Genomic DNA, 27712 nt, shown 5'->3' on the forward strand with positions numbered 1-27712 from the left:
ATCTTATGTTCTGTTTTCTTCATGTTTCTTTCAAGTGGTTGAAGGTAAAAATGTTGCTTGTTATCACTCTGCTGTTTCTGAACGCCCTTCTGAGATTGCATGGGGGCTGAAATTGGAGCCTGGGAATTGTTCAAGGGTAAGGAAACACTGTGTGTGTGTGTGTGTGTGTGTGTGTGTGTGTGTGTGTGTGTGTGTGTGTGTGTGTGCATGCATGTGTGTCCGTGTGTGTGTGTGTGTGTTAAACCTATGAGGTTAGGTATTCCAAGACCCAACTCTGAACACTTGGCAAGCAGTTGAATGAAATATCCCATGAACCTTTCCTTCTGTCTGTCTAGCCATATGTGGTTATGGGGTTTCCCGTGTGGGCAAAGCAAGCATTATTGTTTGTCTTGGAATGGGACAGGAAGTGCAAGAACTAAAAGTTAGAGAGAGTTTTAAAAACTGTTGAATTATGGGGCAGAAAATAGAGATTTTGCCCAGTAAAAGCCTGTCAAGAAAGAATTGCAAGGGATGGTGAATAAAGATGGCGAGACCCGTGCATATGCTCAGCTGTCATCATCACACACAGTCAGACTATAGCAGCATATAGAACAGGAGAATGAAAATAGGTTGTTCATTTGTATTGGATCTGTGTATGTGTGCACGCACACTCTCCCCAAATTTGTTACACATAAACATTCCTCTACAAGACTCACACACCCACGCACACCACCCTGTTTAAAGCGTCTCTGGCTGTTGGGCAGTTATTTCTCTCTGGGAAGGGTAGAGGGGTGTGTGTGTTTTATTGTGTGTGGTCAGGATGTGGCTAGCACCTCTCAATAGTCATGATTTACTAACAATACCCATGGTGGTTTGAGCTCAACACTCAGCACATATTACAGGTCTGAGTGGGTTTACTGTACAGCAATTTGGAAACTTTTCTCCACTCACTATACCCTCTTATTTTGTTAAGATTGCGAATATGTTTCAAGCAGTGTCAGTCACAATGATTTATCATTTGTTTCCTGCCAGGTTATATTAATTTCTGTAAAGGATACAGTTGGTAATATAAAATTCACATGTGTGCCAGGGTGTGAATTTTTGCGTGTTTGTGTTAGGAAGGGCTAACAGACTGTCAGTTATTATTTAGCCATTGTGGCTTTGGGTAGCAGTGTGGGAAAGTCAGCTGAAGTAAAGTGACCGGGTCTTCTGCTATGCTCAGGAAGAAATGTGTACACACACACACACACACACACACACACACACACTAGTTGCCAAAGCTATTAATCTCTTTAAAGGCAAATTGGCTTCATCCATTGCATGGTTTGTACTTCTTACAATCCTCTGTTTGTTAAAGTATTCTGGTTTTGCAGTTGTAAGAAGCAGAGATTGAGAAAGGCAACAGTCTCTTGTGACATCTTGTCTGGGATGCTTGCCTTTTTCCCCCATCTGCTGCTTAGAGCATGGGGCTTCAGTGGGTGGTCCACAGAGACCCATGGAAGAGACTCATCTTGACCTACGTCTTGACTGCACACAGTCACACACACATTCATACTCACAGAGCTACAATAGCGGAAAGACCCAATAAAGCATACCTCAGGGGTAAATCTCACGTTAAGTTGCTAAAATGAACTCCTAGTAACATTTAAAGGAGACTGAATGAGTGAAGCTTGTCTATAGCACTTGCAGAAGCAACAGCTGGGAACGCAGTAACAAACATAACCCCTGTATACACACATGCTCACCTCCCACAACTTTATTTGCGTAGCTCCCGTGATTGCTGCTGTGGAATGTGTGAGCAGGTGCCCCCTATAGAGAAGAAGCAACACAAACTCATCATAGACTTCTGAAATATTTGTTCTGGACAGACATCACTGTTTGGTTACTCTGTACTACAAAATAATGATGACTTAACATAATTGCTACAGTATTTGTATTTCTTAGTGGAGTCATTTTCTTATTTAACCAGAAATATTAACACTGACTGCTTTTTGTGATATTTGGCCAGCTTGCAGTTAGTCAGAAGTACAGAAATAAGAAATAAATGGGTACACCAGACAGAGATTTATGCTTTTTCATGTCTTGTTATATCTTGAGGTGCACAAAAATAAACTGAGTGGCCAAGACCAGATTCACACAGCCTGGTGCTTTAATTTTCTTTCTTTGTTCGTTATTTCTATTTCTTTCTATTCATTCTTTCTTTTTCTCACACTCATGACACAAAATGGGAACTCAAGTTCAGAAATGCAGAGAAGCACAGTCATCATTTCTACAGGAAGCGGAGAAACGCTGGAGTGAACACTGTATCTGTATTTTCAGTTTTAGTACAGAAGGGCATTGTGGTTTCACATATATGCAGATTACCACAAAGTTAGTAAGTTCTTTTCTCAGTTTTTCATTTTGAGCATATTTAAGGAAAACAGAGTAGATAACACAAGAACTCCCAAACTCCGTGCCCACCACCACTATGCCATCGGCATGTTTGTAAGTAGAGTAAAGACACAATGACGCTTTGTTTAGCTTTTACGTGTCTCCTGTATTGCTGACCACCACGTGGACACTTGCTCCCTCATGAACACAAAAGAGGGTGGATATGTGTCTTTGTGTGTCCAGTTGTGGCTTTATGTATGTGAAGAGTTTGGGGTCAAGTGATTACATAACTGAATACAGGAATGGTCTTTTAGTCGGCTTTGTTTGGAGGTGCGGACACTCCCTCTATGTTCCGTGTGTGTGAAGGGGTGTATAAGGGGTGTGCTGGGGTCATAGGTGAGCTGTAAACCTCAGTGGGTGTCAGATGGGTCATAGAGCATATTGAATAAAGTGACTGGTCCGGTTAAAGCTATTTTACTACGTCTTGCTAAAGAGGTCGACATCTTGACACACCCTGCCCGTCCCTAACGCACCCAGGTCGCACAGACGGAGGATATTTAGTGCTCTGATCCGCTTATTGCTGTCATCTGTGAGACTGACACATGACCCCATCATTTGTGCTCTTTATGACATGTCAATGATTGGCGCATACAACTAGTTCGTTCTGTGTTTATATGTGTGTGGCCAGACTGGAGCAAGCACATTTATCACAATGTCATCATTTGTGCCTGAGGTTAGGGTGGCCCATTGATTTATTTGCAATATTGCAGATGTTCCATCACTGACATTGATTTCCTGACTAATTGCATGAGGTGCTCTGTCCGCTTTCAAAGTACAACGTTACAATTGTGCATCCCCTCCCAGTATCGAACTATCTCCTGTCTTTTTGTACTGAGGACAGTTGTTGTTGTTGTCATCAGTGGCCTGTAAAGGCAGACAGATGTAAATGGACCCAGCCCTGCTAATTACGCCACACAAAGAACCGCTGGCCTTTTGAGCAAAGCTCAGCTTTGTTCACTCACTGCTGCTGAGAAATGCTGATGAGTTGTAATGTCCATGAAATGATGCACATTCATCCGCTTTATTTATCTCACCAATGGCAGGCTATAATGGGATGTCTGTGGGTTGTCCTTTCTTAATGCAGGTTTAATTGGAATGTGTAGTAGTAAGAGGGTTAATGCAGCACTACTCTACAAATCCTTTATTGTCTTTAAGAGACATCATAGCCTTCCACATTCATTGTGCTGACTCTGGAGTTTTTAATCACTTAAACTGAAAGTGTCTTTGCTTGAGTTACTTTACTTTGTTTGGGTGCTACACATTACACAGACTATGTTGTTGTAATCACAGAATATTTTATGATGCAGTTGTATACAACTAGAATATACGAGCAGTATGCAAAACGTGGAGCTCTTCTTGATAATGCTGAATGACAAAAGGTTTGTTTCTACTGTTTCACTTATTTAGCATCTTGATTTTTTGTTCACTGTTTAATATTTTTGGATGTTGTGTTGCTTAAAACAGGATCTGATTGATTGCTGCCCTCTGTATCAGTTTGTTTCAGTGAGGGGGAAACAGATTTAGCCTAGAAGTGACAAAGATAAGGAAGCAAAGCAGTGATTGAAAGAGTGAGAGGACCTACGGTACTTATCGTAATCTACCCACCACCCCACCAGCCTTGTTTCCAGCCCCCAGTTTGACTCACTGCATCATGATTTTGCTCTCTGCCTAGGCAAACCCGGAATGTTAATCAGCAGAAAACTGCTTTAGATTTACAAGGGGGAATTTGGATCCAATTCTTTGAAAACGTCAGACTCCAAAGCCTAACTATCAAAACCACTACTTGGATTATGAGAACCATGCTGCAGTAGAAAAAAGTTTATATCTGAACACAGACATTCAGAGGGATACGGTGTGTGAATTTATCTCCTCAAGCTTTTGAAAGTGTGACTGTCTGTGGACGTCACTCTTGAAATTGTGTTAATTATTGCCCAGACTAATTTGTGAATGCTAAATTTAGTGTGTTTAAAGAAAAAATAAATCAGGGAGCTGAGAGAAATTAGAAGCTCAGTCTAATAAATGGTGAGTCACAAAATGTTTTTTAAAGGTGTTAGACATAGAGAGGGATTGAAGTGATAATTAAACAGTTCCATGTGCATCGAACCGCCTCGTGCTGCTGAGGGTTATTTCTGTCGTCATCTTCATGTTTATTTTGGGGGTAGTGTGATAATTTAATGGTGACAGAAGTACTGCGTTTATGTGAATCAAATTCAAACTAAGGTAGTGGATTCATGCACATCATCAGTGAAGCTGTGAATTGGTCCTGCCAGCTAAAAATCACGTTTAACCTTCAAAGTTCTGGCTTTAAGCATCCATCACTGGTCGTGTGCACACACACACACACACACACACACACACACACACACACACACACACACACACACACACACACACACACACAGCCAGCTGGACAGGAAAGCTCTTTTCTCCTATAAACCGGACTCTTGAGGATTGTGATTGTTGTAATATTGTTTCATTTTTGTTAGCATGTGCCACTGAGAGTTGAGTCAGTGTCGAGTTCAGGTTCAGACCGTTGCTCAATGACCATGTTGTCTGCCATCCAAACTGACTGGCTCTTTGTTCCTACTCTCAAGTTCCAGCTGAGAGAAAATGAGCTGATCACAGAGACAGAAAGGGAGCAATTAGCGCAAATACACACTCACATGCATACACGTACACAATTTGTACGTGTTTGCCCAGCCTACAGCCCATGAGGAGGTTAACTGTTTCTCTTTTTAAAAGGCCAGCCCTTGATCTGTTACATGCAATAATGTCCACTCTTATTAAGACCATAAGATAACACTCAGCAGATGGATCTGTTGATGTTTAAAAAGGACAATAATGAGAACTTGTCTATAAACCTAAGCACAGTTACACTGCTCCTATTATACTTGCACTCCTCTATTTTTCCTGTGTTTTATTTTTTTATTTTTGTTTAAGGGCTTCACCTCATGAGCATTGATTACAAGAGGGTGGATTTGAGGTTATGTTTATATGTGTGCGTAATGACAATAATCCTGTGTCATTCAAGAAACAAGACCAGCTTCCCTGTGCTGTATAGTTACAGCCTGAGTACTGTACAACAAGCCAGCGAACCCTATAAAACAAGTCATCCAATAATAGAGCTATAGTGTCCCTTTCCTGCACACTATATGGAGCATATAGAAAAGGGGATTTCTGAATAAAACGAGCTCACCCCAGGCACCACAGTCAGCCTGGAGTGTAAAATATAAAACATGATTAGAGAGGGTAAGAGAGAGAGCAGAGGAAGGCAGAGGATAAGGGAGAAAGCTGAAGTCATGTTTAGGATTAGGGCTGGTTGTGTGGAGCTTAATGTGATATTTTCAAGTCTGTGGGAAACCGAAGCCAGCCCTCCTGAATCCTGCCACTCCTAATATGAGTGAAAGTGTGTTGGGGGTGGTTGTAGGTATGCTACTGCAGAGCATATTTACAGCTCAATGGTCATATTGTTGCACTGATGGAACCACTTAATTTGGCTTGTCAGCATGGCTTTGAGCATGTCTAGATGTTAGATCTTTTATCCATCTTGTTGGAGTTTACAAATGAGCAGCACAGTTCATGGTTGAAGTAACACTTTTAAAAAAGGTCTGTTGATGTTCAAATAGTAAGACCTAAAACCTTAAGTTCAGACATTCTGTTCACATTAGTAGTCCCTACATGGAGGTTCAGATCTAATCTTTGTGGCTTTCCATTCTGGGTTTTTGGCTTGACTTCTGACAGTGGAACAATGCAGAAATTAGACTTTCAGCACAGGCATTGCAATTACATGTCACACTTTTAAATGCTTGTTTTCCGATCTTAGTTTTACTCACTTACTTTTAAGCCAGTTCTAAGGGAGCAGTTGGAGGACAGGAGTAGCGCATTATTACCCTACATATCTTTCTAGTAAAGAAAATGGTTTCTCACGTAACTTTGTATCTTAGTGTGTTCTGTAATTGTTCTCAGTCAGTGACTTCAGGAAGCTACATTTACACAGCTGATAAGGTTACTTCCCTTTTTAGCCCCAGCTGAAGACCACCTCTGACCTGTGCCCCCCTAAAGCCAGGGGTTGCCAAAGGTGTCAGAGGGATGTTGGCCAGACCTCACTTCACTTGTCTACCAAGGTCTGTGATTTTTCAGGCTTTGAAAGGTGTGTGACTGGGTGTGTGCATGACTGCGTATGAAAGAGAGGCTTAGCTTCTGTTGCCTTTTAATTCAGAACCATAACGATTTGAACACAAATACTGCAGTGTATGGCCACTTTAGTCAATACTGAGATTTTAACTGTCAGCAGCTTCGACTTATGAATGCTTCTCTGTCCATGCTCCACATAGGTAGTACAAACTTGTATGCTAACTTGTCAAATGCTAGATTATTTTAAGCCCAAATATTAATACCCACTTCAAGTTTCTGAATGGTTCTTTGTCCTACAAAAAAAATCTGTTTAGATAAGATCATTAGGAGGGTTTGCCAGGGCTAGAAAATCCATGTATATTTTTAACACTGTGTACTGTAGTCAGTGGAGCTGACCACAACTAATCATGGTGATTCAACAGAGATATACACATATACAGTAATAAAACTGTGTCATCAGTTTTACAGTTATTCTCTCTCTCAAATCCCGGTCAATGCCGTGTTAAAGACGGAATGCCTAGAAACAAAAGAATGGGGCTGTGCGGGTGACGTTGGAAGTGTGAAAAACAGGTGTTTTGGAGCCTTTACATGTGGAAAACAAGAGGTCAAGACTATGAGTGAAGGATCACATCTGGCATATGGATTCCACTGGAGAGGAATGAAGCACGAGTGTGGTCGTTTGTGGTGTCAAAGGCAAGAGACGGTGGGAGTGATATACGCCCAAAGACAGCTCTTTCAAACACTGTACTATTGTGTGATTGTCCACATTCCAGTCTCCACAAAGGGACAAGTCTATAGCCTCCTAAACCAGAGTCAGAGCTCCTTCTTTGCCAGGGGAAGTGTCTTTGAAGCCCCCTTTCCTTGACTCTCTGATCCATCCACCCTGTAATGAATGAAGAGGCTGTTAAAGGAGGAGAGGCAGGTGTTTACGTGTGTGTGTGTGTGTGTGTGTGTGTGTGTGTGTGTGTGTGTGTGTGTGTGCGTGCGTGTGTGTGTGCATGCTGTGTGTGAGAAGTCTCAAGTTTTCTATCAGCTCAGTGAGAATATACAGCAATGTATTGTGTCTTTCACACGCTCTCTTTACAGTAGACAAAACAGATTAACACACACAGACCAATTATGGTCAAAGAATGTATTTTTTGCCAGTGGGAAGAAGAAGTTAAACCGAAAAGTTAAAATCTAAAAATCACACAGATGTTCTTGCCTTGTTATGTATGACAGTTATTTTCTGAGAGTTTAAAATGCAGTCTGAAAGCCTGGCATGCCTAACATGCTCTGAATAGGTAAGTTCCCAAGGACGGTGATATGAGAAGCGGTAATGTCCTCCAGAGTCTAGATATCCAGCCTATTAATATTGCTACAAAGCATTTCTGCTGAAAACAAGTTATTCAAGTAGAACAAACTGTTGCACTGAGAGATAACACAAGAGTAACAGAGTGAGGGTCGAGGCACAAGAAGGAAGGCAAGGATGCATCAACTTTCATCAGCTCTTCCATCAGAGTTTTTGGCATATTGTCCTTGCAGATTGCAGTTTATACTTTAGTTTTTCAGTTTTGAAACTGAAACCATGTAACACCACTTATGAAGACACATGGAGTGACAGGCTCCCTGGACTACATTCAAAAAACTTTCTGCACACCAAAAAGTTAGTTGTTGGATTGTTCTGACCTTCTTTCGACAGCATGTCAAACATAGTCGTGAGTGATAGCTTGGCTGAGCTAGGAGCAGCAGTAACGCTCCTGAGAGATGGTTGAGATGGGCTGGGAACTGCCATAGGCTTTGTGGTAAGTTTCAGCTTTGATTTGTTGCCGAGATTCCCCACATGACATTTGCAAGGTCAGCCTCAGAAATGGAACCATAATGACCACAAAAGAATGAATCCCTTGTGTCACTTCTCTTCCCGTGCCTCACTCTCTTCATAGTCTCAGATATTCCTGCCTTTCCTCCCAGTTCCTCTTCAGTTATATTCTTTTTTTTTTCTACATGACTCATTTGTCTTCCTATAAAGCTCTGCGACCTAAGTCCCTTTCCTCCCTGCCCTCATCCTGTCATCTTATCCTCTGCTTCTCCCAGAGAAAAATAATTCACATAGTACTGGAGCTGCTGGTACTCATATTATTTAGTGGTGGTGGAGACAGGCCCTGGTTGGCTTTCAGACCTACATCAGGCCCAAATGACGCAGGCTCAGGTTCAGGGTGAGGCAAGCAACGGGGTGGGACTGTGAGAAACACTAAGTGGTTTTAACCATTTGCCACAGCTTTGAAATATTACAGAATAAATTGAAGCTGTGTCAACATTTTTAAAGATTCTGCTTCAGATCTTCTTGCAACATGCTAATATAGGCTTAATATTCTTGAAAGGTCAACAAGCATCGTGTTTAAAGAGCTTCAGTTTTTCAGTTTGAGGCTGGTACGCTTCACAACTGAAACCAGGTCGATGTTAGTAATGGGTTTCTCTTTTTAAGTTAAGATTTTGAGGAAAGAAATAACATCAATTTGACTTTTTTGTTAATAAATCCAACTACAGGGAGTCAAAATAACTGTTAACTTTTATAGCACTGCTCATTTCTAAAGACAAGTCTTGCACCTTCATATTCATATTTTTACTCACCCACAGTAACAAGACAGATCTTTCAAAATTGCTTTTACAGCTTGAACTAAGCTATATTTGAATGAGTTCTTCTAATTGCACATGACAAACAGCATACTACTCTGACATTGAGGCCACTGTGGCTATAGTGTCCACACAGCATGACTGTGTACACACAGTAAAGCACCTGAGGTGTGTTCCATCTACAGAGGAAGAGAAACTGAAATCATCAGACTCCTGTCTCATATGTATGCAGCATGTGTTTTAACAAACTTCCCTCAACTTTCCTTGGAAAGATTGCCAAAGGCCTTTGTAAAATACTGTAGAAACCCACTAAATTCCCATGAGGCCTTTCTATATAAAATCATAGCTGAAGTTGCACATAATGCACATTTGCACACTTTTATCTGGACAGATGACAGTGTATTGGTGTGTTTGTGCTCATCCGTGATTAGGAATGAGTTGAAGCTTGTGTATAATTTGTTTGTGTGGCATGTAGCAGTAGTAGTCTGCCACAGCCAGCCGTTTCTATTGTGCTGGAATGGGGAGTCAGCACATATAATACAAGTCAGATGGTGCAGAGAAAGTACGAGAGAGAGAGACTAGATTTTCCCTTTGGCAGAAGTCAGTGTATCATGTACCCTGTGTTGAGTAATCCAGTGCTAACACCTTTAGATATTCAAGCTGTCAGGTCCCCCTGATTACAAATTGCACTGAGGTGACTGCTACTGTCTGGGCGGGGGACTCGTCTCAGTCATAAATCATGCAGTATAATAAGAACAAATCCTGCTAACCTGTTTGGGCAGAGACTCAGTGCAATACAGTACTTACTGAAACACACTGTGACTCTGGCACAGATTTCTATCAATGAGGCAGCATATTTAGAATCAGTCATGATCACATGTCAAAGTTATTTAGTCTTTGATGAACTCCACCCATTGGCGCTGACACCTACATGGTTTTCACACATTCACTGCACCCCTTCAATATTTCTAGACATTAGTTGATGGAAAAGCAAATGTCAGATGCAGTCAGATCAGACACTGAACACCCTATAACCTTAACCCTTTACCCTGTAATCTTTAATTGTGTTGATATGTGAGACACAAGTAATTGTCCAGTGAATTCACAGAGAGCAATGTTTCTTGTTTCTCTTGCACGCTCCATCCAGGCAGAACCATCACTTAAACCAAACAAAGTGTTTCCTGTAGTGCGAAGCCCTTTGAAGTAGATTATCTTCAGTTAGGTGCTATATGGGAGAAAGGACATCTTGAGACAATGCCCCTATCTTATTCTTCCAACAGTTTACCTCCAAAGATGGCTTGTGGTAGTTGTGTGTCACTTTCAAAGGCCTCTGTTGCCTCTTGTCTATACTTATATGAAAGACCAGAAACAAGATTGTGAGTATGAAGCCTGCCATATTTTTCATATGTGTTTACATCATTTCAAAAATATGAAATATACTGAAGAACTCTTATCAGTTCATATATTATACACAGGCATTTTGGTGTATCTGAAGGCTTTAAAACAAAAGTATATATCCAAAAATGTATGTGTGGTTTCCCTTGGTGTTCTTTCAACATTCCTCCTTTGCCTTCCTTGATTCTGTCGGCAGTAAAAGTATCGTTATCTCTTGCTGGCATGTATCACTAAAAGGAAGAGGCTGTAGTGTAAAATGATGGGATTTTTTTTCAACATGTTTCAGCAGTTTTTCCCCCTCTGATTCCAGTGAGAACACAGCACTTGCCGGAAGCACATGGGAATGTCATTTTAGGGACGGTAGCCCATGTTTTCCCTTTTGGGAGAGAAGGGAGAGTTTAAGATGATGCAGCTTTTTTTCCTCTGGCTTCATAAATAAATCACAAACCTGCTCTGATCATCTTTCCTCTTTTCCATTTCTCTTTTTCATCCTCGGCCACCCCCCCTTATTTCCTCTGGCTTGGCAGAAAGCTTGCTTCATATTCAGAAGACAAAATAAAGGTTAACTTTTGGGCAGCTAACTGTATTCAGATCAATTAGATGCACAGTAGCTACCTCGGCTTTCAACCAACAAAACTAAAAACAAACCAGGCAAAACTAATTAAGCTGGGAGCTTTACCCACGAGATCTTTTCTGAAAGACAGAAAAGGCCACTCTGTGTTCTTACTTTGAGTGGTCGCTACTGTTATCCGTTTTAGTTGGAACACAGCAATTAGAGCAGTAGAAGAACAGGACATTATGTTGTTATGCAAGAAATGATTGTATCTCCTTGCCTGCTCATCTGACAACCAGGTTTTGTTTTTTTTTGTAACATTACATATTCAAACTGTTGGAGATGGTTGGGTTGGACTAACTGAGTCTGTGTTTATTCAAAGAGGAAATGCCAAATGTGTTCATGATTGGCCATAGTTTCATCAGTAGCTGTGCCTCATAATTTAGTACAATTATGAATTTTGTCTCACAACTCGTGAAATTGTATTATTTTAATGTGCTGGAAACAACCATGTTATAATGTTTGCTTATGTATTTCAATTAAGATGTTTCGCGATTAGTTGTGTTTTTTTCACTTCCTCTTTTTGCATGATAAAATCTAAAACTATAAAGGATGTATTTAGCAAGTGCTGCTAAGCACGTCCGCTGTATGGGTTATAACAGGGGTAGGCAACTCCAGGCCTCGAGTGCCGGTGTCCTGCAGGTTTTAGATGTGTCCATGATCCATCACAGCTGATTTAAAGGGCTAAATGACTCCTCAGCATTTCTGAAGTTCTCCAGAGGCCTGGTAATGAACTAATCATTTGATTCAGGTGTGTTAACCCAGGGTGCGATCTAAAACCTGCAGGACACCGGCACTCGAGGCCTGGAGTTGCCTACCCCTGGGTTATAATGAAGGTTGCCATCTGTGCTACCATAATTTTTTATCCTTATCTACCAGTATACCTCTGTCTCACTTACTGTTACTTCATACATCAGACAAATCAGCCTCAACATCATGCATCTACTAACTTTGCAACCCTTATTCTTTTACAGACATACAACATATGTCTTTTCTGCGGTGTTAAAATAATCACATGTTAGTAATGTTAAAGGCAAGTATTTGGAATAACACAAAATTCATAACTTTGTTTTGGTTTTACTCAACATGTGTCTAATACAGTTTTGATTGGTTTTGTTTGCATTAGCCTCATGTCACTATGTGCTCTGTTTACTTTCCTGAATGTGCTGAGAGCAAGGCTCAGATTCCCTTGTGTGTTTGGTTGCCCTCAGTGGTGTGGATTACATGTTATAAGGATTACCACGGCTGCAGTGAGCAAATACCAGTCGTGTAGGGATTTCTACAACAGCAGTCCTGATGGATATTTCAGAAGTTTTGGACGTTGATTTAAATGATTCATATCATATCTAAATATCTGTTCCTTTGTGCCTGTAGGTGTTTTGTCCCTCCCAGCCCATTTCAGTCCCTACACAGAGAACCAACAGTCGTCTGTGGACAGCAGGGAGGATGCTTATGCCCAGCTGGAGCTGAGGACACTGGAACAGTCACTGCTGGCTACCTGTGTAGGCAGCATCTCTGAACTCAGTGAGTATACATATTGTAAATAGTGTGTGTGGTCCTGATTAGAAGCATTTTTTCACATTATGTTTTAATTGATTAAATTCCTCTGAGCGGTGAAGCTACACAGTATCCTTGCCAGAAAAGACAAGTACCAGTTCCCAGAAATAATAAAATGTCCTGACTTTAAAAAAATGTTGGTGCTTGACCACAAATGCTTTTTTCTTGCTCTTCTCTTAAAGACACATAACCTTTTATTTTTTAATTCAACAGAAAATAATATTTCAGACAGCAAAGTAGAAAGCAAAGATAACATATAATTATCACTTTCTGTCCCGAGTCTCATTGTGTGCCTGAATCTGCAAGACATCTAATGCTGGCTCTTCTAAAAATAAACAGCGGATCTGTTTATCTACACATGGAGCTCTGGAGAGTAAAGTCACAGTGCCTCAGATTGTACATTTGTCATCTGTAATTTGTTTGCAAAGCAGTACACAGTCTTTTTTCAGTGAAGTTGGTCCACAATGCAACACTTGGACTGTGTCAGCATACCTCAGACTTTATTGACTTTATTACAGCCTGCTGTCAGTCTGAATACAATTGCATCCCTCTTTTCTTCTGATGTTTTCCTTTGGATTGATGTAGTAATAGAAAGTATAAAGCTGCTTAAAAGCCTGGTACTTATTTGTCCATTAGGTATTAGACCTTGAATGATTGGACGGATTCTTTGTTTAAACATAGACAGCTCTAGACATTCATACGCATCGTGGATGGTAAACACAGAGTCATGCAGGCACACAGCTTTACTGTACTCTACAGTACGTGTGGTCTGTTCAAACTGCAGGCTGCGAGGGAGTTGGCGGCAATGAGGGGTAGGAATAACAAGTAAGATAAAAACAGGAATAGAGTTAGTTTGAGAGATGGAAGTTGGTAAGGCAGAGGATTCAATTTAAGGAGCGAGTGGGTTTAGAGGTGTGGAGAGTCAGGAGGAAATGATGGAGAGGTAGAGAGGTGAAGATTGAGAGTTTTGGGGCATGCACAGAGGAAACGTGGATATTAGAGTTGGACGGAGCAGGGATACATTTCCTTCTCTAAATGAGCTAACACTTTGCTGTTTGTTCCTAAAGCACAAGGCCACGGTTCATACACCGCTGAAGTTAGTGAGGCATTAAGAAAGTATACACATGCACTCAGACAAAGACACACTCTTTCTCTCAGTAGTCTCTTTGTGCAACATCTCTCTGGTGGGGTGAATTTGTGCTGTTCTGGGCAGGGCTGATATCCAGACCAATTCACACCTAGAAACACACACAGGCTTGTGTCCGCTAATTCACATACACGCAGCAAAAACACGGTGGGTTTGGCACTCTGATCCTAGCCCAAGACACCAGGCAGACACAGGAGCATCTGTACCAAGCTGCCCGGCTTTACTTGATCACTCAACTGGACTTGGCCAGACACACAAACACACACCATACACAAACATGGTGGATAACTGATAGTAGGCTACAGCACATTTCAACTATATGGCCAAAATTGTAGGGGAAGCAGCATAATAAACACACTGGCTATGGGAAAATGCAGCTTTCACAAAGTCTCCAATATATCTGTAATCTAAGAGTGGAGTTATTCATAGGCATCTGACCCCTGGAGCTCAGTTTTGCTTCAAGGCACAATATATTCTGGAAAGGAGAGGCTCTCCATCATGGCCAATAATTCCTACGAGACCTCCTGGAGCAACTGCTGGTGGTGGTTATCACAAAGGGGGCCCTTCAGCTTTAAGTGGGGTCTGTTTTGGGAGGGTTACCCAGCCTAATCCCCTAGAAGTACCCCAAACCTCTTAATGCTGACACACAAACACACTCGCACTGTTGAATTCTTCACCCTTAGCTGATGTGCTGTCTTTTTTACCCGGGGGTAATTATGCTAAATGAGTGTTACAAGATCCCAAGTTCATCCTGGGCTCCCTCGTTCACACCGCCTCTCCCTGCCCCTCCTCCATTTCCCTGTCCCTGTGACGACTGTCCACTTTACACTTTCTTTAATGCCTAAGATCACTTTTCCTGTCGGTCTGGCTCTCTCTCTCTCTCTTTTTGTTTTTTAAAGAATTTTTGCATATCACTCTGAACATACTTTAAGCAAAATGTACTTTTATTCAGTTGTGCATGGTTCACTGCTAGAGTATAAACTGATGAATCATCTGATGAGCACCATTATACAAACAGCTTTCATTTAAGTGTTCGCTGTCAAATCGCTATATTCTACTTTCTGAAAAGACTTGATGTTAGTATTGCTATTATCATGTGACTGACACATAACTTTCAAGGTAGAGGGTTTTTAACTACTCTGCTACTACATAAACGGTTCAGTAGAGCCTTGATCATGGGTGAATGGCTATTTAGACTGGTCGTCTGGCTTTGCTAATGACAAATACCACTAGAGACATGGTTGGAGGGGGAATCCAGTTTGACTCAGAGCCCACGGGGCTTTTAATGTAAACAGTTTTTAATATGCCACTCATTTATGTCCATAAACTGATTTTTCATACTGCACTACAGAATCAGGAAAATCATTTTTAACCTTCAGTTTTTTAAATTGCATATGACTTGTTAACTGTCAATGTTTCTGTGGTTCCAGGTGACTTGGTGTCCCGTGCAATGCACCACATGCAGCGCCTGAGCTCAGTACGTCCAGGGCTGAGCCCTGCCCGCCACGCCCGTCCTCAACAGCCTGTGTCCTGGTCGCCTGACGCCCTCCACACCCTTTACTACTTCCTGCGTTGCCCACAAATGGAGTCCATGGAGAATCCCAATCTGGATCCCCCACGCATGGCACTTAGCAAAGAGAGGTGGGAATTATGCATGACTGGACACAAGCAGTTTAGATGCTCCCTCTCTGAGTGCAAAATAGGCAGTGAAATTACAGATCTAATCTTAATCATTGACCCTGTTCCATTTTGTTTTCGACCCCCCCCTCCCCTTTCACAGAAAATAAGTGGTACTCCTGATTTTCCCTTTCATACATTTGATGCTTATCTCCCTAAATACATTTGTAATTTCAAATGATTTGGTTTGATCCATGAAGCTGACCAAAATACGGTCAATGCCAGAAGTGTAGCCACTGCAAATAAACAAACCCAAATTGAAACCTTCAAAAATGAACAAATGGGTTCTCAATGAAGTGAAAAGCTTTTTGCAGGCAACACTTCACTTTCATCCTTTTCCTAATCCCATTAGCCTTTGTTCATTTAAGTGTTAACTTTCTGTTGTTGAATTACAAGCAAGAAAAGGCTTCTAGGTGTCAGCAGTAGTGCGATAGAAGGGTGACTTGCACCTTTAGAGTGTAAATTAGGCTGAAGACTGGTGATTAAAAGAATTTTAAGAGGTGGAAATTGTCTGTAATTTTGTTAGGGTCTGCTCAATCTTCCTTAGTTGCATTGAGAAAGTCTGGCAGTTTTTGTGTTCCCTTTATTTCCTGTTGTTTCTTGGAATGAAAATGTTTGCTCAGTCTGGACACAGTGCAGCACATTCCACTCGTTTTTTATTTAAAAGTTGTGGCTTTATCTACAAACCTCCCATACCAACCCCTTCCGTATGCTTGGAGGTGTCTCTGGGAAATTACAGCGTTTCTTGCTTTTTTTGCTTTCTACAGAAGTAACTGTTGAGTAACACTCAACCGAGTCACGTCTCTATTCTCAAAAAATGTGATAAAACGTTCGAAAACATTGCATTACATCACTGTTGTTCACAGTGGTTTGCAGTTCTGATACTGTGATATTCAGCACTTCAGATAAATGTGATGGATTATGTGCCTTCGGTTAAGGTAACATGACAAAAGTAGTTGTGCCTGCCAACACACATGAGGTCTGCTCTCAGAAAGAAATCTTCAATTATGTTTTTGTGCCAGAAATGTAAAAACTGGCAGCAATACGTGTTCGCGGCTTAATTACATTTTTTTATACTGATTTATACAGGCATGTCTAAAGGTAACATAAGCATATATAAACGTGCTGGCGCTCCCACTAAGGTGTGAGTGTTCAGTTTGCAGCCGTAAATCAGTTAATGTTGTTGAGGAGATTTTGCCCTTTAATGCTGATAATGAAAATCACATGTTAGGATTATGATGAAGGCATAGCATCTGTCAGGTGATCATAGTTACATGAATGTTTTCACAGTGAAATCACCAAAAATACCCACCTTGTCTTCCCTTTATTACACGTCTGTATGGAAATAAACCCAGCTGCCTCCTCTGCATTTAATAAAAAGCAGACTAAGTGCATGTGAGACAAAGTCCCCGTTAGCTTCAAAGTGAACACAACAGCAAATATACACCCGTTTCTTTCACCTGGCTGTTGTTATAAATCCTCAGATGTTTTTAATGCTGGATGTATATCAGCCTAGTTTATGTGTCCAGGATAAAACAGTTTGGCATCCCATCATACTTTATGCTTTTTTTTCTTTCTTGACAGCTGCTGCACACAGGTTTGCCTTTCTGCATGTTCATATTCCTATCTCTTTGTGACTGCGTGTCTGTGAATGTTAGAGAACACACTCAGGTGGTGTGAAAACCTGGTAGTGATTACAATACGAGTGCCTGGTAATGATACAGGCTTCTCTCCTCCAGTGGGCCTCTCCCTCTATCTGGCTCAGCCTCTATTAAGAGCTGTGTAAAACCTTTGGTGGAAACCCAAAACCACCAGATCTGTGTGGGCCACATCGTCAGACATTAGAGGGAGCCTGGTGAGAGCCTTATTGCCGAATCCTTGAGAGTACAAGAGAAACCCTCTTTGTTTTGATCCTTTTAAAGCTGGTGCTTAGTTGTGAGTAATAATCTTGTTTTGGAGTAAGAGGGCGCTTAAAGCGTGGGAGGGCAGATATTATTGTCTTATTTTCACACTCCACTATTTAAACATACAGAAAAAAGTTGATCAAAAACAATTAACTTTTTTTGTTTTTTACTATTATTGCAACTTCACTAAAAAGCAGCACTTCCAACATTCCCTACTCCTCTGCTTCCTAAAGGAAAAGAGATGATTTTAATAATGGAGCTTACTTCTAACTGCATTTACATCAGATATGGTTATGTCTCCATTCATATCTGAGCCTTTACGATTGCAATCTGAAAGAAGATCAGTGGTTAACCTTGACCCTTTGGCAAATTGTGATGAGGTCCGCTTTAAAAGCTGATTTAAGTTCCTTTCGGGTTATAGGTTTTATAAGACACATGGGGCCAGTGTAGCGTGTGTGATTTTTGCCTCCTAGGTAGAAAAGACTTTGCTTTTCATTTTGGACAGGTCGGCGTTCGAACACACCTGACCATGATTTGAGCTCACTGTCTTTATGACCTACCAGATGGTGGTAAGCAACGCACCATGAATCAAAGCTAACGTTTACATGCTCACGTGTTGGAGAGTTTGTGTATGTATGTTGGTGCTTCTATATCCTGCTGTTCTCTGTATGAAGCCTTAGTATGAGAGGTCAGTAAGCTAGCCAGAGGCACTATCTGGTTTCGGTCTTAACAGGCTCTGTGGCTTTTGATGTTGCAGAGACTCTGATGAAGCTAAAGTTTGCGTTTCAGGCTGAGGGGCATAACCCGGGCACATACGAGGGTCAAAAGGAAGGCGTATGTTAAAAAAAAAAAAGGAGATTGGTCCTATAGGAGAGATAGGATGGGACATTATAAGTGTGCATCTGTCAGCACTACATGTCTGGCTAATTGGTATAAGAATGCAGCTAAATATCTTGTCAAACACTATTGTCCATTATTAATAGAAAAACTCTACCTTTATTGTTGTCTGACTGACAAAAGGAAGGACATAGGGGGAAAATCTGGATAAATATGGATAATAACTGTAGCAAAGTTGGCTCTAGTTAGTGTCTGATTGCAGGCGTGCAGTCAAGTAGTAGGGTGGATACCTATGACATTCAGGAAGCCACACACAAATGAACAGACACACTCACACAGCCCAATTTGTGTTGAGTGGAGGCCATTAAGGGAGAAATAAACATTGATTCCCAAGCCCATTGAGCCCATCCTCAGAAACGTGACATTCTTATCACTCTGCACCCCCTGAACTACCCACAGACTACCGCCCAACCCCCGTCTTCATTTCGACATACCCCACCTGCTATCTCCCAAACACTTAAAACCTTCATTATATGCACCTACCAGTCACACTTAATCATCCCTCCTCCCCTTGATCCCCTTGTCTGCTTGTTAACTGTCACGCCTGGGTGACAGCAGAAGCTCCTCCCTTTGACTGACTAGCTACTGATAAAGTACTGAGGCAACATCTGAGAGAATAGCTCGAGAAAAAGACTTGAAGAGCTGACAGCAGAGGAGCTGCAGATACCCAAAATTCAGTTAAGGCCTCAAATGTCAGCAAAAAAAAAAGTTATTAAAGATTAGACTGCAGAACAGTGTTAATTATCAAACATGCATGGCTTCATTATTAACCACTAATTTCATACAGTCTAGCTAAGAAAAGCTTTATTATTTATGTAACTTGGCATGCAGCTGTTTGTTCAATTTATGTTATATCAGGTTCATGTTTTAAAAGCTCCACATCAATTGTGAGGAGGAGAGCCATTTTGCAATATGCATTATTAACAAACCCGTGATGAATGAGTGCTCTTGTGCAGAAGGTTCTTTGCTATAGGAAGCCTCCTACTGCTTTTTAAAGTAAGCACAGTAAGGAGAGTAAATGGCACAGCAGTGCTACTGACAGTAACTATAATCTGTGTTCTTGTATACTGCCCATGCTTTTGCTACCATGGATATTCATTATGTAAGTCTTTCATTTTCCAAGAACAAAGGAATGGCCACTGATAAAAAACAATGTCTCAGCATGAGAAAGGCAGTCTAATAACACAGAGACGTTGGTCAAACAATCATTAACGGCTCTTAAATGAGGCTTCATATGATCAAAAGCAAACAGCAGTCACATTCCTGCTAATTTGTCATTGTTCACAAACACATTCTATTCACATATGGTGGGAGAGAGGCGCAGACGAGAAGGGACTGATAAGAGATAACAAGCTAGACTATAAAAGGACAAATGCAAAGACGGCAATCAAACAATGACTTTCAAAGTGCCACGTTCACAAACATGACAGCAGACCAAATGTTGTGTCCTCGTGGTTCCCCCCCCCACATATACTTCTTCAGGAATAACAACACACTGTTACTTCAGCTTTAGGTCACAATTTTTAATTTCAGGTGATTCTTTCTGTTTTTGTTGAAGATCTTGGTTAAACATAAGTAGCCGCTATCTTGTATTTTTACATGACCGCAAAGACATGAAATGTGTGAATATAGATTTGTATAGCGCTTTACTAGTCCCTAAGGACCCCAAAGCGCTTTACGCAACCAGTCATCCACCCACTGGTGATGGCAAGCTACATTGTAGCCACAGCCACCCTGGGGCGCACTGACAGAGGCGAGGCTGCCGGACACTGGCGCCACCGGGCCCTCTGACCAAAACCAGTAGGCAACCGGTGAAGTGTCTTGCCCAAGGACACAACGACCGAGACTGTCCAAGCCGGGGCTCGAACCGGCAACGTTCTGATTACAAGGCGAACTCCCAACTCTGGCGATATAGTCATATAGAAACATCTGTTTCTTGAGCCTTAGAGGGATGACATCAGCGAGAATGCCAGCTGAGATTAGGAAAGATGACTCGTGCTGTGAAATGAATGTGGGTTGGTGATGTTGTAAATCATCTGGCTGAAGACAGTCTATGAGTTAATTCCCAAAATGACTGAATTATGAGTGTTTAAGTTTACACTCAAAGTCATCTAGTCTTTCACAGAGCCTCATCTTTTACTGGCTCAGTTCAATAAAGATTTGAATTTACTGGTTTACAAGATCACTTTCTGTGTACATACAGGGAAATACTAATGTCTGTTTTCCAGCAGTGAGTGGTACTCATTATCATAACCAGTAATAATTGGACCAAAGCAAACAGAAGGTGAATGATTTCTCTTTTTTTGCTCATAGGCCTTTTCTGTTGCTGCCACCTTTAATGGAGTGGATGAGGGTGGCCATAGTTCATGCCGAGCATCGCAGGAGTTTATTAGTGGACAGCGATGATGTCAGACAGACGGCGAGGCTTCTCCTTCCAGGATTGGACTGTGAGCCGAGACAACTGAAGTAAGTGAGAACACTCATTCACCTCACTCGCTCTGCTGGGATGAAAGTGCTTAAAATATAAATACAAACCTTACTAATAATTTCAGGAAAAAGAAAAACTAAGACTGATGTTTTATTTGAGCTGGACGTCTGTCGTTTAATCATTTGTATTTAGCAAATGATTGTATGCGGTAAATTAATGTTTGTTAACTATTGTGTGGCTCATTAACTTTACTTCTTTCTATAGAAAGCATCATTAACATATGTAAGCCACAAGGTGCATAAAACAAGCATCTTAGAAAAGCGACCGAGTAGATCCTAATAAATTAGCCATCAGCTCTCAGAAATTAATTGGTAACTGGTTATTTATTCACTTTAATTTTTTTTCAGGCCTGAGTGTTGCTTCAGCTCCTTCAAGCGTCTCGACTCCAAAGCTGCCTCTGATAAGTTCCACCTTGATTTGGGTTTTCGGATGCTCAACTGCGGTCGCACAGATCTTATTGGCCAAGCAATCGATCTACTGGGACCAGATGGGGTGAACAGTATGGATGACCAGGTATTTAAATTTTACTTAATTTATGTTGTGGAGATATAAATGTAAGCCGTTAACTCGAGCAAACCACCTCTCATTTGGGGACACAAAGCAGGCCCCTTATACAATACGATAAATCTCAAGGAAATTGCTGTAAGTCCATGAAATATCCTTAGAAGTGATGGAAACATAGCTTTGTGTTATAACTTGTTCAAAGCTTCATGCATTTGCTTCTACTCTTGTTTTCATTACAGGGTATGACCCCTCTGATGTACGCCTGCGCAGCTGGAGACGAAGCCCTCGTCCAGATGCTGATTGATGCTGGGGCCAACCTTGACGTGGCGGTAAATATGCTTAAGTATTTCCAATGTGGTCAAATCTGTCTTAATTTAAGCACATTTTGTATCCCTTTACATCTATAAACAGGAAAAGTTTCCATTATTAAAGCATGTAAGAGGCTCTTATGAATGTAATGTTTTCTCAGTGTGCGTGTGTTTGTGATCTTGGTGTGTAATACTGATTTAATCTGTGTTGCCAGGTACCACCCTGCTCCCCCAAGCACCCCTCTGTGCATCCCGATAGTCGACACTGGGCAGCCCTCACCTTTGCAGTGTTGCATGGACACATTTCTGTGGTGCAGGTCCGAAACACATGCATAAACAAGCTACATGTTGCTTGTTTATGTCACAATGACCCTTACAAGATGTCAAATATTGTTTAATATAACAGAGGTAATGTGCCTTTGCAGCTTCTTTTGGATGCAGGAGCCAATGTGGAGGGGGCTGCAGTCCGCAATGGACAGGAGAGTACAGCAGACACTCCACTGCAGCTGGCTTCAGCAGCAGGTGGGCAAACACACAAGGAACAGCTGATGTTAGAGTGGTGTCCATCTCACAGTGGGTCTGTGTTATGGCCACTAAATTACCACTTACTGTGTAATTATAGAGGCGAAAAGTCAGTAGGAAGTAGAGGTGGGAATCACCATACATCCCACGATACGATATTATTGCAATTTTTTTAAATATTTTGCGATATTCAGATTCTGTACATAAAGGTAAACTTTATCAATATTCATTTGATCTAATATCAAAGTCTCACACTCAGTCTTTCTCTCATTTCAGTCAGTTTTATTGTTGACAAACTGAACGGTTTGTATTACAGTCTAGTCCAACTTAACTGAATGCAACCATCTGGTACAATTATAGCTATTCTGAACTATGCAATTTATGAAAACTATGCAGCCCATTCAGCAACTGAAGAATTTGAAAGTAAATTAAAACAAAATATAATTTTACATTAAATAAAAAAGTTTTAAACTTAATTAAAATAAAACATGTCTTAAATTAAAATAATTATTGCTGCCAAAAAACAAGTTAAACACATTTGGACAGTGAAGGAATGTCAGGATTCTTGCTCAGAAAAAGGAGCTGATCAACATGCTCTGAAGTCAGAGTTCCAGTCCACAAAAACTTTTTTTGTAACAAAATATCGATTTCTGCTGTCCCTGTATCGATACATTATTAGCAAACAAAATATCATGATACTACACAGTATCGATTTTTTTCCCCCACCCCTAGTAGGAAGGTTTGACAAAGGAAAAGATTTTGTTGTACAGCTTGTCTATCACCTTTATTAAAAGCGGTAATAATAACTTTATTGGTTATTTGTAACTAACAGACTGCTAGTTCCAAAGACCACCTAGAGTAACACTTGGATTAACTTGTGACTCAGCAGGAGGAATGAGGAAATGAGAGAGTGAATGAAGGGGCAGTGACAGCAGCAGTGTGCCGCTTGTGGTTGTTTAGTAGTTTGTGGCCTGCATTCCTCTGTGGGATCATCTGAAAGCAACATGTAGCTTGAGTAAAGAAAACACACGCTCTTCATAGCAGCAGTGACAGTGTGTAAATAGTGCCTGCAATGAATGTGTTGGCTGTTTAAATATGCCAAATGAAATGTGATAAATTTTCATTTATGTTTGTGGTGTATAAATGTTTAAAGTGGGCCTAAACCAGTAACAAACAAAAATGTTGAAATTTTGGGAATGATGAATGATGGTGGAAAATCAAGTACACTGGACAAGTGGGGAAAAATAAGCACAAGGATAATAAATTATCTGTAAGTTTATGAACAAAGTGGAAATATTTATCTATTTGTGCTTCCCAGGCAACTATGAGATGGTGAGTTTGCTACTGGCACGAGGCGCTGACCCCTTATCAAAGAACCATGGTGGAAACGCCCTTACATCATCCCTCTATGAGGACATGAACTGCTTCAGTCATGCTGCTGCACATGGACACAGGTATGTATCCCCCAGTCTGAACATATGCTGAAAACTAGTACTGGAAGACCAACTGTAAACATTTGCACACATAGCACAGAAATAATGCATCTGTCAGCTTTATATTACACATGACTAGAGTTAGAGTTTGTGCTGTGAGGATAGATTCAAACGTTTTATCGTGTGATTTAGGAAGAGCTTGAAGGTTTTGTAGTGTGAAAGGAAAGTTTAAGGTGTCATTCTATTCAGAGTCAATTTGTTTCTGAAGACCAGCTGGTGGTGTAAACTTCTCCACCTGTTCACTCTGTCTGTGTGAACACGATGTAGACTCAACACTTTACATTGCTCAGTGAGGGTGATAGATTATGTAATGAGAGAGGAGACTCCAGGGTTGCAGAATTGGAAGTACATGTTGCCATTTTGGCAGAAATTAATGATCCTCCACCTTCTAACTTTCTTTTCTTGTTTCCTTCCTTGCATGCCCTCTTTCTGTCCTCATTCTACTTCCTATTTATCTTGTCAGGAACGTGCTGAGAAAGCTACTGACTCAGCCGCAGCAAGTCAAAGACGATGTCCTGTCTCTGGAGGAGATCCTGGCTGAGGGGGTTGAAGATGAGACGGCTGGGATCTGCCCTTTCGTCCATCTTTCCCCTCTTCCTAACTCTTCCAATGGTCCCCTGCCGATGCCAGAAGTGGGCATACCAAGGCTCTGCAAAGCCAGGATGAAGGCTCTACAAGAGGCCAGCTACTACAGCGCCGAGCATGGCTACCTGGACGTCACCATGGAGCTGCATGCTATGGGTACTTTTCAAATGGCAAGAGGATGTGCCTACTTTTCCAGTTTATAGAACCAAATAATAAATCCTTTCTATTTAACCAGGCGTGCCATGGAAACTACACGTGTGGCTGGAATCTCTTCGCTGCGCCCAGCAGCAGTCCAGGACAGGGGTCACCCTCTCCCTCCTCAAAGACTTTACCACAATCAAAGAGGAGGACTACTGTGAGGAACTGGTCACCACAGGCCTGCCCCTTATGTTCAATATTTTGCGCACCACAAAGGTACAGTCAAACGCGATCATGAGTATGATTTTCACACTTTTTCAGTGTTAAACAGATTTAATTATACATTTCTCTTCTTCTCGTTCTATTACTTTCCTTCAGAGTGATGCCATTACACAGCAGTTGGCAGCTATTTTTAGTCACTGTTTTGGCCCAGCACCCCTCCCAGCCATCCCTGAGATGAAGGCAACTCTTTCAGCACAGTTGGGTAAGGAAACTATGATCCTTTAGAGTATATGGATATACATGCTCGGAGTTCCAAGAGGATAGCCTTTTACTGGCACCGATTTCAGTATTGGCTAGTGATAATTAGTCATTTTGACATCTAAAACACCAGTAAATCCTTAAATACAGTTTTCTTAAGCCTAAAGTCACCGTCAACAGATTCCTTATACAGTGATACAAACCCTAAAACAACACAAATGTAACACTTGGGCTGTAAATTAGATTTTTTCATGAATATTAGTTAGTAAAAGAGTGTCTGATATTTTTGTTTTGGTAATCATATCAGCAGTAATGTGTACAGAATGACTCTGCTGTTACTAGAACGTTATGGGTTTTATGCATGTGCTGATGTTTTTCTACAGACCCACACTTTTTGAATAACCAAGAGATGTCAGATGTGACATTTGTGGTTGAGGGAAAACCATTCTACGCACACAGAGTGCTTCTGGTTACTGCCTCTGACCGGTGAGTGCAGAAAGGTACTAGAGTGCATTATAAGGCTTTTTGATAAGACCTTACTTAAAGGGTTTTATTTTGCTCTAGATTCAAGTCTTTGCTGGCATCATGTGGATCAGATGGAAGCTCCGATAAGGAGATTGAGATCAGCGATGTCAAGTACAATATATTTCAGGTAAGAAACACATTCCCTATTTAGATGTGTTGCATATGACAAAACAGACATTATTTAGATCAAATTGCTCATAAAGAAACCTCTAACCTCTGTACAGATGATGATGTCATACCTGTATTGTGGAGGAACTGAGTCACTGAAAAAGAAGGTGTCTGACTTACTAGAGGTAAGAATTGTTAATCGCATTAATCTGTCTCAGGGTTGGTATCTTAGAAATCCCAGCTTTAGTTCTACATCTTCACATGAATTACTCATTCTTGCTGACAGTGGAGATTGTTCTTTTTTTGTTTTTTTAATTTAAGTTTAGCTACAAGCTTGACATAGACAAGTTTGTGTTCATAGCAACAATTGAGCTCAATCGTCCTGTCTGGCCAATCCTTTCTATGCATGAAGCTGTTACTTTGATTTTGAAATATAGTACCCTTATCACAAGTGCACCAGCTGGGCTTTCAAATATGTCCTGTGTTTTTGTGTATTTATCAATTTAAAAATCGTTTTCTCTTCATTTTTTCATTAGTTTTTATCGACAATTCGTAGCTTCTTGAACTGAAAACAAAAGAAAATTCCAAATACATGTTACACCATTAATGTTACACAAAGTTAAATATTGCTTGTATGCAAACAGAATGAAAGGATGCATGACATTATTTTCCTCCATTAAAATGTTCATGTTTTCTCCTGCAGCTGTTGTCAGCTGCTAGTTTGTTCCAGTTGGGGGCGCTACAGAGACATTGTGAACTCATCTGCTCTCAACATATCAGCCTAGATAATGCAGTCAGCATCTACAAAACTGCTAAGGTAACAATTACTGATAGACTTGGATTGCACTACTGTGAGTGCAGTACATATGTATACATCAGTGCTATTTCAGGCATGAAAATGTGACGTTGATATAAAAGTTGTTTTGATCATTTAGGTTTACATAAATTTGGTTTATAAAATTTGGTCATTTCACTGTCCTTTCTTCTGTCAGGTTAATGGTTCGGTGGAGCTGAGCTCGTTCTGTGAAGGTTACTTCTTGCAGCAGATGCCTGCCCTGCTGGAAAGAGAGAGTTTTAAGAGCCTGCTGTTGGGACCCCCGGGGGCCCGACAAGGAAACAACTCCACTTCTACGCTGACGCACAGCCGGGGTGACTCACTTGTGGAGGAGCTGGAGACCACCCTGGCTCAACGACTTCGCTCTCTCTACGTCACTTCCCGTGTCTGAAGACAACATGGCAGATGCTGTTGAGAGAGGACAGAAATAAGTGGATAAATGTGGCAATTAAGAAGTCTCACCTTTTCACTGATACAGAATCAGATCTGAAGTGTTTCAAATACAGAAGTTTTCTTGGTAAAATCTGATTTTTGTGTGTTAAGGAGCAATATTTTGACACGGGCACAGATTGGTGAGATGCCTGGCAGTGATTTACTCTGTGGGCAACTCGGCATTTCATACTTTGTGCCAAGCACTCCATGAAAATGTTTTTTGTGACGTACAGCCTTCCGAAGAAGAAAATATGATGCCTTTTCTCCACGGCTCACGAGGCTTTACTGGACAAGCAACAAGTTGAAAGTCTGAATAATAAGACAATGCTGCCCTCTAATGGACAAAGCTTGCAACATAAATAATTGCCCTGGAGGATTGGGATCAGTGGCAGCCTCACAGTTTTGACTGAAGCAATGTAAAGTGATTACAGACTGAAGCCTTTATTGAAGAATTGAGTGAGGTGGCCTTTTGATGCTGGACTTTCTGTTCTATAGTATTGCATAGTGGGAGCAAGGCTGCAGCCTTAAACTCCCTGCATCAATGTAAGCTTTGGATTAACAAATCTACTTTTTTAATGTAAAGCTTTTATTTTCTGTTTGTTTTTTAAGTACGATGAGAGTAATGAAACATTTCAGAAGAGTGGGATGGACATTTTCTATTTAATGAGAAAAAGATGTGAGAGTATTTAACGGGGTGTCCCCTTTTTTATTTTTATTTTAATCAAAGCAGATTATTAGTATGGAAAAAATGCTTCTGCTGTTTTACCAGGTACGCTCTAACAGTTTTTTAAGCTTGTGTATGCTGAGGTTTACTGCTTCGACACAGGTACAGCTGCGGAGGCTAACATGGGATTTGGATGACAAGAGTCTGTTTTTGTGCTGGATACATTATTAAACCTGGTAAACAAATCATTTAATGTGTGAATTGTTTTGGACTCACCTGGAATC

At 41.0% G+C, this 27712-nt stretch overlaps 1 protein-coding gene across 1 annotated transcript in view; it reads left to right on the forward strand.

Moving 5' to 3' along the window:
- Positions 1-27676, forward strand: part of abtb2b (ankyrin repeat and BTB (POZ) domain containing 2b) — a 40912-nt gene extending 13236 nt beyond the window's left edge. Inside the window, exons 2-17 of the mRNA XM_084932972.1 lie at positions 12539-12688; positions 15299-15509; positions 20660-20812; positions 21182-21347; positions 21578-21667; positions 21862-21963; positions 22072-22168; positions 23487-23622; positions 24125-24402; positions 24482-24660; positions 24763-24868; positions 25248-25350; positions 25429-25516; positions 25614-25682; positions 26201-26314; positions 26490-27676. Coding sequence (XP_084789098.1) covers positions 12539-12688; positions 15299-15509; positions 20660-20812; positions 21182-21347; positions 21578-21667; positions 21862-21963; positions 22072-22168; positions 23487-23622; positions 24125-24402; positions 24482-24660; positions 24763-24868; positions 25248-25350; positions 25429-25516; positions 25614-25682; positions 26201-26314; positions 26490-26723 — 2276 coding nt within the window. The 3' untranslated portion in view covers positions 26724-27676. The remainder of the gene's footprint in view (positions 1-12538; positions 12689-15298; positions 15510-20659; positions 20813-21181; positions 21348-21577; positions 21668-21861; positions 21964-22071; positions 22169-23486; positions 23623-24124; positions 24403-24481; positions 24661-24762; positions 24869-25247; positions 25351-25428; positions 25517-25613; positions 25683-26200; positions 26315-26489) is intronic.
- Positions 27677-27712: the final 36 nt, after the last annotated feature.

This window comes from Perissodus microlepis, chromosome 7 (genome assembly GCF_051167445.1).
Source record: "Perissodus microlepis isolate ML-2025 ecotype Zambia chromosome 7, ASM5116744v1, whole genome shotgun sequence".
NCBI lineage: Eukaryota > Metazoa > Chordata > Actinopteri > Cichliformes > Cichlidae > Perissodus > Perissodus microlepis.